The sequence below is a fragment of the Bos grunniens genome, chromosome 2 (genome assembly GCF_055505025.1).
Source record: "Bos grunniens cultivar Pamir isolate PY7600 chromosome 2, Bosgru_T2T1.0, whole genome shotgun sequence".
Lineage (NCBI taxonomy): Eukaryota > Metazoa > Chordata > Mammalia > Artiodactyla > Bovidae > Bos > Bos grunniens.
In genome coordinates, this window is record NC_141166.1 from 30,104,238 (window position 1) to 30,117,337 (window position 13,100).

Below are 13,100 nucleotides of genomic sequence, written 5' to 3' on the forward strand. Positions count from 1 at the left end.
GGCTCAGGCCATGGTCCTGAGTGTGTTGTGGGCCTCACAGGGAAGGGAGAGGAGAGCTTAGCCACCTGCCTGCCTCAGGGACTGAGGGACCGGCCAAGGGAAGTTCAGCCAGGCCTGCCCTGTGATTCTGCCTTGGTGCAATTCTTATTTACAGGTGCAGTCATAATCCCACAGGTGGTAGCTTTTCCCTATTCGCTCCTCAGCCTGCATCAGTACAGGTTTAATTGCACTTCTCTGACTTAACTAATGTTAAGGACTTCAACCAGTCCATTCTGAAGGAGATCAGCTCTGGGATTTCTTTGGAAGGAATGATGCTAAAGCTGAAACTCCAGTACTTTGGCCACCTCATGCGAAGAGTTGACTCATTGGAAAAGACTGATGCTGGGAGGGATTGGGGGCAGGAGGAGAAGGGGACGACAGAGGATGAGATGGCTGGATGGCATCCCTGACTCGATGGACATGAGTCTGAGTGAACTCCGGGAGTTGGTGATGGACAGGGAGGCCTGGCGTGCTGCGACTCATGGGGTGGCAAAGAGTCAGACACCACTGAGCGACTGAACTGAACTGAACTGAAGGACTTCAATCCTTCTAAACAAATTATCTTGATTCAATCACCTGTTTGCTGTTCCATGTTTATCAGTTTTATAACCGCAAAATGCTACTATACTGGTATCATAAAACCACTGTAATAGTAACATGCTGTTACATAGTTACTGCTCCTCTATGAAAATGGCTTTGGTAGTGTTAATGCTTTGTTTAGAATCAATTTTAAATCTGCACTATATATGTATCAGGTACTTTGCTAGGTGCTTTATGTATACCCCCTCCCTTCCCAACCCTCGTAACTACCCATGGAGGTAGGCTTTGGTCTCCCCACTATATTAGTTACAATTTAGATCATTATCTTTACAAAATTGTGTTAGATTTCCCCCAAGACAGTCTGCAGAATTTCATGCATCTCAGTCCATTATAATTAAGGCACAAATGAGCTTTAGAAAACACCCGCCCTGCTATTGATGCTTCTTGAATTCTTTCACCTATGAGAAATCTGCCAAGGACAACCTAAGGTTGCTCGCAGTTCTCAAGACTCCAAAGCTGATGAAGAGTCAAGTCAAATGAGCCTTAAATTATCAAGGGTGCAAACTGCTACACGGGGATCAAAGGCCGAGTGTTGTTCAAGAGGCTGGATTAGAATGTCAAGTGGCATGAAATGGAGCTCCCTCAACTACACACCTCTGAAAACCATCAGTGTTCCAAAGCAGTCGAGGATTTGAGCCGTAAACAGAGCTGAGCCTTAGGACAAACCCAGATGAAGCCAGGAGGGGAGGTCCCCCAGCTGCCTTCAGTGACTATGTTATTTGGGTAACTGATTCAGCTGTGTCCCTGGATTATCAGCCTCCTTCACTGGCTTGGTACTGGATGGTCCCTGAGCACAATCAGGTGTGTCCTCTCAAGAGGGTGACAGGAGACACAATCACCCTCACCTATTAATAAATAGCCTGAAATCACAAGAATGGACCTATAACCACAAGCGTCCCTTGGCACAGCTGTTGCGTTGATGCATGTTCTTTGACTCCAGTTCAAGGTCTCTATTTTCTGTGCCCTGCTCCTCCCTTCTCCAGCCTCTAGGCATCCACTGCTCCCTTGCAGTACCCCCCCCCCTTTTTTTTGAGAGGAAAAAGACTTTTTTAAAAAATTAATTTAATTGGAGGCTAATTACTTTACAATATTGTAGTGGTTTTTGCCATACATTGACATAAATCAGCTGTAGGTGTGTGTGTGTCCCCCTACCTGAACCCCCCTCCCACATCCCTCCCCATTTCATCCCTCAGGGTCATCCCAGTGCATCAGCCCTGAGTGCCCTGTCTCATGCATCGAACCTGGACTGGTGATCTAGTTCAAATATGGTAATATACATGTTTCAATGCTATTCTCTCAAATCATCTCACCCTTGCCTTCTCCCACAGAGTCCAAAAGTCTGTTCTTTACATTTGTGTCTCTTTTGCTAATTCACATATAGGGTCATCGTTACCATATTTCTAAATTGCGTATTTATGTGTTAATATACTGTATTGGTGTTTTTCTTTCTGACTTACTTCACCTGTATAATAGGCTCCACTTTCATCCACCTCATTAGAACTGATTCAAATCCATTTTTTTAATAGCTGAGTAATACTCCATTGTGTATATGTACCACAGCTTTCTTATCTATTTGTCTGCCGATGGACATCTAGGTTGCATTCCCTTCTTATATCAAAGCTTCTCTCTGAATAGAACTGAATAAGCCCAATTCACATACTTTTAATTTGCATTCTGTCTGTGAAATATTTAACCAAAGAAATAAATCCCCAACAAAGAGTGAAATAGTAGAATGAATAACGGTGATGGGGTTTCTTTGTGCACCGGGGTGGAAGTAGGCGTGATAAGGTATCTAAACCCTGTCCCGGCCTCTTCACTTCTAAAATGTCTCTAGAGTGCCTTCATTCCCCCATGGAAAGGGTTTTACATCTCTAGCCTGCCTTTCCCTACCCATAATTTCCATAACCTTGCAATGCAGGTATTAAATTCGTATTATTGTAAAACTTTAAAAAGCTAGATGACATGCCCAAGGCTGCACTGAGGAACAGAGATTTGAACCCGATGTTAAACTCCCAAGATCCACGCTCTTTTCTTAGCCCCATGCCACCTTTCTATTAAGTATTCATTCTAAGTTCCTTAGTGTCTGATCAAGCTTGAGTAAATCGGAAGTAAACAAATAGTGATCACCCTCCTTGCTGCTGCCCCTGCCCTCAAATCCTTGCTCCAGTGCTTCAGAAATACCCGGTACATGGCATTTCTTGCCTCAAGGGTACTTGCTCCCCTTTCTCCAAACAAGGACTAGGTACATTATCAATTTAGGAAAAAACTGACATTCAACATTCAAAAAACAAAGATCATGGGTTCTGGTCCCATCAATTCATGGCAAATACATGGGGAAACAATGGAAACAGGACAGACTTTATTTTCTTGGGCTCCAAAATCACTGCAGATGGTGACTGCAGCCACGAAATTAAAAGACACTTGCTCCTTGGAAGAAAAGCTATGACCGACCTAGACAGCAGAGACATCACTTTGCTGACAAAGATTCATACAGTCAAAACCATGGTTTGTCCAGTAGTATGGATGGACATACTAGTATGTATGGATGTGAGAGCTGGACCATAAAGAAGGCTGAGTGCCAAAAAAATTGATGCTTTTGAACTGTGGTGCTGGAGAAGATTCTTGAGAGTCCCTTGGACAGCAAGGAGATCAAGGCAGTCAGTCCTAAAGGAAATCAAACCTGAATATTCATTGGAAGAACTGATGTTGAAGCTAAAGCTCCTATACTTTGGCCACCTGATGTGAAGAATTGACTCCTTGGAAAAGACCCTGATGCTGGGAAAGATTGAGGCAAGAGAAGGGGGTGAAAAAGGACAAGATGGTTGGATGCCATCACTGATTCAGTGGACATGAGTTTGAGCAAACTTGGGGAGATAGTGAAGGACAGGGAAGTCTAGTGTGTTCTAAGTCATGAGGTCGTAAAGAGTGGAACATGACTAAGCGACTGAACAACAACATTCTCAAATTTAAACTTTCCCCCAAATCTCATTACTTCCCCCTAATTGCTTGTTTAGCCAAACACCTTATACTGTGGGTATGCACTGCTAAGTATGTATGCTGAATGGTTAATAAGCAAGATCATTTTCTCTCAAGGCTGAAAGGGAAGTATGATACATAAACCTCATTCCTTTCTCCCATCCAGCAACACACTCACATCTATCAGACACTCAAAGGTGATGAAAACTTTAAAAAGTACAAACATGTTTTAAACTATTGCTGTGCTTAGGTGCTCAGTCATGTCCAATTCCTTGCAATCCCATGGACTGTAGCCCACCAGGCTCCTCTGTCCATGGGGATTCTCTAGGCAAGAATACTGGAGTGGGTTGCCATGCTTTCCTCCAGGGGATCTTCCCAACCCAGGGATCAAACCCAGGTCTCCCACATTGCAGGTGGATTCTTTACTGTGTGAGCCACCAGGGAAGCCCTTTAAACTACTGAAAACAGTCTATGCCCACCACTCCTTTAATTTCCCCACCACTTACTCCCTTGCCTCTCATCATACTGCAAGGCCGGTCCCTTCTCCAGTTATGGGAACGGAGGTAGTTGTGCTCTCTGGGGATTCTCGGAGGCATGGTATTGAAGTTGGTTTCCAGGGAGTAGCACAGCTCAGTCAGGCCTCCGCACCTAAGCCCTTGCACCAGAAGACCAGCCACAGCCAAACAGCTTAAGTGGGTGGCTGGTCTCATAGGAAGGCTGCTTCCTGTCCTCGTCACAAGGTTTGTTTTGACATCTGCACTAGGACATGGCACCCACAGAGGACAAGAGGGAGCTGGCTTCCAGGCTATCAGAAGAGAATGAACAGGACTGTCAAGCACCTCTCCTGTGGCCCTGACTTTGAAGTCCTTGCCATCAAGCAGTGATGCCCCAGGACTTCGCTATCCAGCTTTCTTCACAGCTGTCAACATGGCCTTCACGTATCAGCGGTATGGCCTTGAACCCAGTCAGGCCTCTCAGGGCTTTTTCCAGGGTTCCCTTCCAACTCACCACAGAACTCCCAGAGCAGGGAATGGAGCAGGCTATCTTTCCAAAGCTCAAGAACAAAGGCAGAGAAAGCCTTGTTCACGGTCTGGGGTCAGACCGTGAGCAGAGCTTCCTGCCTGATGCACTAAAGGGAAAACCTGGGTGTCAGAATCAAGGGACCAATTGGCTTCTTGTTGGGCCCTGCTGGGAGAAAAATAAACTGAAGAAAGAAAGGACTGTAGGGCTGGGGAGGGGGCCGAGAGGCAACCAGGAGGTGTCAAGTTAAGGAGGCGCATAGTTCAAGTGAAAACAAACTTTCTGGTCCAAACTCTCCCACCTTGGCTTCCCCCTGGGTGGCACTTCAGCCCAGGCAGGAGGAAACCTGGTTTAGGTGTTCACATCCTGTGACATCTCTAGTTCACGTGAACAACATTTATTGAACACTCACTGCTGGCTGAGTCTTGGGGCAGGAGGTAGATCCAGTTCAGTGTGTAAGAGTTTAGCCAGGAGCCCTGACTGGTAGCTCATGCTACAATGTTGGCTGTTTCTGAAACCTGCCCGCCAGGCCACCAGAGTCTGCATGCCCCAGAGACCTGTGAGCCAGACCCCGATCACCAGAGAGAGTGAAGGGGGAACATCAGCTCCTCCACCCTTCTCTTAGGATTATCTGGGCTCCTTTACTGCAGCCATGAGAAATTCACAAAGTTCACAGAAGCTCTCACCTCACAGAAAGCTAAGAGCTGAAGAGGTAACATCCGTGAGAGGGAAGTCTAGAAGGCTGAACAAGTAGTGATGTGAGGTCAGAGCAGGAAGACCAAGGGCTACTGGATGGGTGGGTACATGAAAGGAAAAACAGTCTGGAGGTGGTGATGTCCTTAAGACAAGGACGACAGGAAACTGATTCTGCATGTCATGGTCTCTGTTTGCCCAAGTACTGAGGAAGCCTGGAGGTTTCTCAAAGTGACTCCTCAGGATGGGGGTTGGGAAGGGGAGAGGGTGAGACCTGAGGAAATAAGGACCCTCAGAGCAATCTCTTCAATTATATAGAGAGCAAGGGACTTCAGGCCCAAATATGTTCAATATGCTTTCTCCTCTTGAGTTATAACTCAACACCACTGCACCAAAACAAACCACACGTGGCTCTCTGAAGGTAGAAACCAAACCCTGCTTTATAAGGCTGAGTAGCCATCATTAGCTTCTCTGCTGAGATATGAGGTGCCAGCCAGTGAACCTGTCTCACCTTCTCCCCCTCCCAACCACCCCTTCAGCCCGCCGAATACCCATCTCTACAATTCAACCACTTCAAAAAATACTCTGAGGAGGGGCAGAGTGGAGGGGGTGGGGGCTCAGGCTGCCCGGCCGGCCGGTTCCCGTGAGGTAGCTGACGCTGGTATGCCTGGGCAAGCAAGTGGAGAGAGGCCTGTCACAGGCTCACAGCAGCCAGGAGGGAGCCACCAGCTGACTGGGAGCTGGTGGAAGCGGAGAGTCTCGAAGTCTGCCCAGAGAACTTGATCACAGGTAACAACTGGGTGGAGAGACTGGGCTCTTTGCTGGTGTCCTCACTGTCCTCTGAGGAACTGAGTTTCCTGGGAGGAGAGGAAAGGCCAGCTTGGGTCTTCTTCAGCTTGGGCATGGTCCCATCTTCAGACAGTGGTATATTTCGCTCAGTGGAGCCATGTTTTCTGAAGGGAACAGGAGGAAAGAAATGGCTGAGACTCTGTGTAACTGAGACTTTAACCCACAGTCTGCTCCCTTTGGAGTCTAGAGCAGGCATTCACAGTATTCATTGCAGTATGGCTGAAAGTGGCTGCTTCTGGGGATGAGTCTGTGCTCCAGCTCAGCTTTACCGAGCATATCAAGAGCTGCCTGGAAGAGGAGGCTGTGACAGAGTATTCTGATAGTCCCACCAACCCCCAGCTGGAGAATACTGATCTCATCAGAATACGGCGAGAGGAAGGAAGGAAACTTCCTGAATTCACCCCCAACACCCTTCCCTTGTCCAGGCAGCACTCACCTCAGCTTGACAGTCTCTGGCTTAGAGAAAGCACTGACTGTCGCATCAGCCTTTGGGACAGTCAGAACTGAGGCCGGGAGAGTCCACTGGAAGCAAAGGAAGCAATGAGGCCAAAAGGGCTAGGTCAAGATCAGGGGAGAGTGTCTGGGTCTTAGGCCTCTTTTCCAGCTCTACCTTGGAGTGACTAAAGGGTGATCCTGCCGGAATGGGCCCATGTTGGGGAGAGTAAGTCTTGGCCCCCTCCTGATCCAGACAAGAAGGTGAGGGTACAAAGCACTTTTCATCCTTGAAAGAAAGGCATCCAGGGAATCCCAGAGGCAAGTATCCCTTGAAAGGGAAGGGTCCTGAGACACAGAGGCCTGCAGAACCCTAGGAAGAAGTGAGAGGGTCTGGACCCGCACCCAACCCAGGCTGAACTGTTAGGGTGGGAGAGGGAGGGGCTGAGGCAGGGCCGTCCCCTGTATCCTGGCAGCATCACTCACCACTGGAGCAGAATCAGAGATGGCTCCTGTGTGGAACCCTTTGTAGCACCAACTCCGAAGCAGATCTACTCCTAGGATGAGATTAACAAGGGTGGGACTCAAGAGGATGGAATCCGAATCGGACTTCCCTGGTGGTCCAGTGACTAAGAATCTGCCTGTTGATGCAGGGGCACAGGTTTGAACCCCAGTTTGGGAAGATCCCACATACTGTGAGACAACTAAGCCCATGCATCACAACTACTGAGCCTAGGCCCTAGAGCCTGCTTGTTGCAAAACTAGAGAAACTCCATCCACAGCAGTGAAGACCCAGTGTAGCCAAAACAATTAATTAATAAAAGAGTCATCTTAAAAAAAAAGAAGAAGAAGGTGGAATCAACTGGCCTATTCTTCTTGCTACGGAGGCCTGTTTCTTGGTCTACTGGGATTTAACCTCTCATTAAACATGGCCTCCTGGGGGCAGGGAAGACATATCACCTTTGAGCTTGTTGCCGTGGTACTTCTGTTCCCATTGGGTGGTGAGAATGTTGAAATATCGTGGCTGCTCAAAAAAGCGGAGATAGCGAGAAGAGATTCGAGATGGAAAAATGCGTTCGAATTGACCACGGCGAGAAAACTCATCCTCCATCTCAACTAGAACCCGAACATCATCTGGTGTCAGGACATCCAGCACAGATGCGTAGAAGTCCTACGGCCCGAAGACCAGGGGGGAAAAAGGGTGGCAAGGCATGTAAGGCAGAGGCAGAGAATGAAGAAACTGGGGGTAGGAAGCATGGCTTCAGGGTCCTAAGGCTCCAGGACTTTCCAAAGACCACTAGGGCAGGCTGGGATGGCTAGCTTTGGACCTCATCTATTCCCAAATCTACTGAGCTTATTCAGAGGATGAAGAGATTCTTGGCAGTGGTGAGGAGAGCCAGGGGGCATAGATGTTAAATGATTTGTTTGATGAAGTCAAGATCAGAATCCAGCAACTCAGATGTGGCCACAGCCTTATGTCTGCCATCCTTCCGTCTGACTCCCTTATCTGCTGAGAAAGTTAAGCCTTCCAGGAGCTCAGTGCCCCTCTGGGAAAGAAATCCATAGGGTCAATAGGTCTACAAGAAGAGTGGACTGGCACAGTATTTTGCTAAGAACAGTGGTTGCTTAACACATACTAAAGGCCATCAGCTCTCTCCTCTAATTGCCATTTCCTTCTCCAGGGGATCTTCCTGACCTAAGGATCGAACCCGGGTCTCCTGCGTTGTAGGCAGACACTTTACCATCTGAGCCACCAGGGAAGTCCTCTCTAGTGACATACATGCCAGCAAATCCTTGCATGTGGGTATGTAAGAAATCCTGCCTGAGAGGGATGAAGAGCTGTTTGCCTCGGGGCCCCACAGGTTTGACCAGGGAAGCTTTCTGCTGGCACTGGGGTAAAGGCAGTCTCCTACCTGATCAGGAATTTTCTGGGTCAGGTAATAGGCTTTCTTCATCTTCTGTGCAGTGAAGTACTCTGGGGCCACTCGACATCTGTCCCTGGGTGAGCTGGGCAAGCTAAGACAGGGGGTGGGAAGGGGGCAAGGGGTAAGGTCAGCAGCTTCACATCCTGAGTACATGTAGAGAGAAGGTTCAGCCCAGAAAGACACCCTCCTCAGGAGAAGACAAAGAAAGATGGACAGAAGTTTGTTACTGGAGTAGATCAGACTGCAATGCACTACACTCAAATAGCCCGAGAGTCAAAGATTCAGCACCACAAAAGAACTAAAAGGGTACAAAGCATCCTCTTTAAGTTGTATTTAAATGGAAAAAAAAAAAAAAAAGACCATGGAATAATCACTGTATACTTCAGTGTAGTTTAACTGAGTGAACACTTACTAAATACCCAGGTTGGCCCTACTGGCTGTGTGATCCTGGACAGGCTCCCTGATGCCCTGCCCCTTACTTCACATTACTACAATTACTACTGACAGACACAAAGACGGTCTCCAAGGAGCTCACAGGATGGCACGGATCAAGTAACAACTACAGCACAGAGCCAAGTCTAAAACTATAAGGTACAATGTGGAAAGCAAGTCTTGTTGCTACAAATTAGGATTTGAAGCCCATAGGATTTGAAGCCCAGCTCTATAGCTCTGCAGATGAATGACCTTGGATGGGTCACTTAAATCCCAGTGATTTTTCAGTTTCCTCATCTGTAAACTGAGGATACTAATACCAACTTCATGGGCTACTTTGGAGATGAACTTTAGGCTTTTCTGTACACAGAGGACATACCAACTAAATATTAGCTCCCTTTCCTCAAGTGTGGTTCTGAGCGCTTTGAAGGTGTGGAGGAGAGACCACACATTGAGCAGGTTTCATGAAGAGGTTGCCTTCAGCTAGGCTTGGATGGATGGGTGAGGTCAAAACAGGGAGGTCTTGCTGAGTGGAATTTCAGAAGGAAGGAACCCCATGAGCAGAGGAAGGGATACCATAGGGGAACAATGAGAGGCAGCACACGATTCAGAGAGGAGACTGGACTAACTAATCCTTAAGGATCCTTCCAACCCTGAGGTTCTAAGAGTGATCCAGTTTGTCAGAGCACATGAGCTGGGAAGAGGAGTAAAGGATGGGGTGCCTGGGAAAAACCGGCTAGGGCCTTGACTGTCTGCTTGAGGAATTTAAAGCTGGTTCCTAGGCCCTGTAGGGATTCCTTGGCAGGGGAGCAATTAACCAAACATGCCTCTAGGAACACTGACATGGCAGTGGTGTGTGGATATATTGCAGTGGGAGATGGAGCAGCAAGGGAGACCAAGTAGGAAGGAACACCCAGACACCATCCCTTCCCAGAGTCAGACAAGCAAGGGGGCTGACCTGGTGGTGGAGCTGCTGGAGCTGCTGGAGCTGGAAGCGATATCATCTGCATTGGGCAGAACAAAGCCTGCCAGGTTCAGAAGGTCACGGATCATCTGGCCTTTGATGCTGATGTCCAGCGGAGAGTTGGAGTGGAGGCTTTGGGGAAAGCATACAAAGAGTGCTACAAGCAGACACTAAAACTGTTTCCAGTCCAACTGTTTCCAGACACTAAAACTGACATGTCCAAGTCAACACCAGCCGCATTTACACCCAAATTCATGATCATCGTGGGGTTCTTCCTGCCCCACAGGTAGTGAATAACCTCGATCGGGGTGGTTCCTGCCTGTGACTTTGCTTTGCTAGAGGAAAAGCATGCAGTAGGTATCAAGTTTAAAAGAGCAACTTTTAACAGCCTGTCTCCAATATCAGAAAATCTTGAGATGATGGCAAGAACAAACAAACAGTAAACAGTAAACTAATTATGAAGGGATTTAAGGAAGGAAAGGTCTTCCCAAAGTCAGCAGGACTGGAGCAGAAATAGGATCAGGAGGCCAGGGAAAGGCTCCTATTGTGCACCCTGAGAACACCTACCTGGGGGAAATGTTCACTTCTAGAACCCAGGGCTTGAGTTTCTCATCCAGCATGACATCGAAACCAAAGAGCTCGTGGCAGCTGTAAGGCCGCCGCACATACATCTTCAGCAGGCTGGTCACATAGGGTTCTGACCTGGTCCCAGGGAGGATAAAGTATTCAGTTCAGCTCCTCCCAAAGACCCTGCCTAGAGCTGCCTAGGCCCATGGAGTGGCTCAGAGATGGGAAAAAGGAAGCCACCCAAGAAAAGCAACTCTAGAGATGCCTGTGACCTGGAGCCAGCTTCTAGGGATGCAGTTCAGTACAGCAGGATTTAAGTCTTCTCTATTCCTTCCTAAACCCTGATCTCAGAAACGGAAACACAGCATGGGCTAGAGTTTAGAGAACAGCAGTGTGGAGGCCCACGAGAAAAAGAGGATCTGGTGGCAGGCCCCACCCAGGGTAGCAGTGTGACTCACGAGATGATGGTTTTGACAACGACATCCTTTATCTTCTCCCAGATGGCATCACTGTTGACTCCCTTCTGGCTCAGGTAGCTCCATAAAGCCTTCAGTGCCCTGTGAGGTGGGGGAGAAGAAGGGAGTATTTAGGGTTAGAATCTAAGAATGATCAGTGAAGAGGAAGAAAAAGGAGTAAGAGGCCCAAAGGTATCTTCTTCATATGTCTTCTTTTGATGTTTTGAATTAGGACAGAGAGGAGTTTGGATACAAAGAGACCAATTCTGAATTGCCAAGTATCTATATGATATAATCTCTGGGTCTTATATTACTCCTCCCATTCACCACTCCCCTGAAACCTCCTCAAACCCTAGAACCCTGTATTCCTGCAGGCCTCCACTTGATGGGGACACTGTCTGGGTACCATTTGTGGCCCTGGCAGGCTGTTTCATCTTCATTGGCCTGGTACTCGGCATTCTTTTTATTGACACTGTAGTTGGTCAGGTGCATGAATTTGTTGCCAAGGCTCTTCATGGAAGGGGAATACCTGCAAGTGAGAGGAAAGGCAGAGGGGAGATGGTGATACAGCAGATGGATAATGGTCCAAACATGTCTCCAGATCCTGAGCAGGTAAGTGGACAGATCTTTGCGGATGCCAGAGTCTGAGAAGCACATCTTCTGGTAAGGTTTCTAGAACGCTACAGCTAAACTTATCTCCTATTTTATCCCACCTCAGTTCTGTAGACAGAGCCTCCCTGTTTAGTGAAGTAGAGAACCCCCTTATTTCCCATTCTGCATGTAATACTGTGATTTATAATAATAAATATGTATATATTGGACCCTGCCCCACTCCCGGACACAGAGCTCCTGAAACCTTTGTAGATTCCTAAGTGGTACAAGTATAAGGAGCAACTTTGTTCTCAGATTTGGTGTTTTGACCCCAGTTCCTGACACGGAGCTGCTGAAACCCTTATAATTTCCTGGGTAATAGGAGCATCTTTTGTTCTAACGAGGCGACACTGGGTGAGCTCCTGATGGCTCCTGGATGACAGCCAGTCACTGGAAAGGCCAAGACATGATTAGATGTTTGGAATTTTCAGCTTCACCCCCCCAACTCCCATTATCTTAAAAAAGGGAGGAGGGCTGAAAATGGAGCTAATGATCAATCAAGCCTAAGTGCTGAAGCCTCTGTAAAAATTCTGCAAATATGAGAGCTTCCAGGTGGGTGAACCTGTAGAGATGCTGGGAGAGCGGCCCGCCCAGAGAGGGCATGGAAGCTTGGTGCCTCTCCTCACACGCCTTGCTCTGTGCATCTCTTCCATCCCCCTGTTCTGTATCCTTTATCACATCCATTTTTCATAAATCAATAAATATAAGCAGTGTTTTCTTAAGTTCTGTGAGCTGCTCTAGAAAATTAACCAAACTGATACCCACAGCCCCGAGCAGGGGTTCATGGGAACCTCTGATTACAGCCCACTGGTGAGACGCACAGGGAGCCACCTGCACTCGTGACTGGCATCACAGGTGGTGGAGGGAGGGGCAGCCTGGTGAGACTCAGCCCTTGACCCATGGGATCTGATGATGTCCCCAGACAGACATGTCAGAATTGAGTTCAACTGTAGGAGAGCCAGTTGGTGTTGTATAGAAATGCTTTGTGTGGGGAGAAAAGAACCCACCATCTGCTTATAGGTGGTGTCAGAAGTGTTTGATGTACAAGTAAAGCTGTCACATGGAAGAAAAGGAAGACAAGGTTTTCCCAAAGGCACTCCACCTTCTCCTTTGCTAATAAAAACTACCAAAACATAGGTTATTTTCCTCTTTGGTGTTCTCCAGCTTCCCTCCCTGGAGGAAAAGCAAATCCCCAAGGCTGTCAGGGTGAGCCGCCACCACCACCACATACTTGCAACTGGCAAAGCGGACGAGTCCATCTGAAAAGAGGTAAATCCGTAGAGGATCGTAGGAGGTGACGTAAACATAGATCCGCAGATCGAACTTGCTGCCACTGATGAGGTAGGGTTTGTGGAGATACCTACAAAGAGAAAGGCCAGCTTCAGGGACAAGACAGAAGGCCAGCTTCAGGGACAGGAGAGATGAGACAGGGCTTGGCAGGTAACTGAGCCACAGCAAAAGCCAGCTAATGGTTCCCAGTATCTGCTGCTGCTGCTG

The 13,100-nt window shown here is 47.8% G+C and overlaps 1 protein-coding gene across 1 annotated transcript in view; it reads right to left on the reverse strand.

The window, feature by feature from the left end:
- Positions 1 to 2,976: 2,976 nt before the first annotated feature.
- TTLL4 (tubulin tyrosine ligase like 4) overlaps positions 2,977 to 13,100 on the reverse strand; it is a 40,908-nt gene continuing 30,784 nt past the window's right edge. Inside the window, exons 10-19 of the mRNA XM_086339971.1 lie at positions 12,835 to 12,963; positions 11,359 to 11,481; positions 10,956 to 11,054; positions 10,498 to 10,632; positions 9,925 to 10,062; positions 8,523 to 8,625; positions 7,570 to 7,780; positions 7,096 to 7,166; positions 6,614 to 6,699; positions 2,977 to 6,281 (exon numbers count right to left, since the gene is read on the reverse strand). Of these exons, the coding sequence (XP_086196097.1) occupies positions 6,023 to 6,281; positions 6,614 to 6,699; positions 7,096 to 7,166; positions 7,570 to 7,780; positions 8,523 to 8,625; positions 9,925 to 10,062; positions 10,498 to 10,632; positions 10,956 to 11,054; positions 11,359 to 11,481; positions 12,835 to 12,963 (1,354 nt within the window). The 3' untranslated portion in view covers positions 2,977 to 6,022. The remainder of the gene's footprint in view (positions 6,282 to 6,613; positions 6,700 to 7,095; positions 7,167 to 7,569; positions 7,781 to 8,522; positions 8,626 to 9,924; positions 10,063 to 10,497; positions 10,633 to 10,955; positions 11,055 to 11,358; positions 11,482 to 12,834; positions 12,964 to 13,100) is intronic.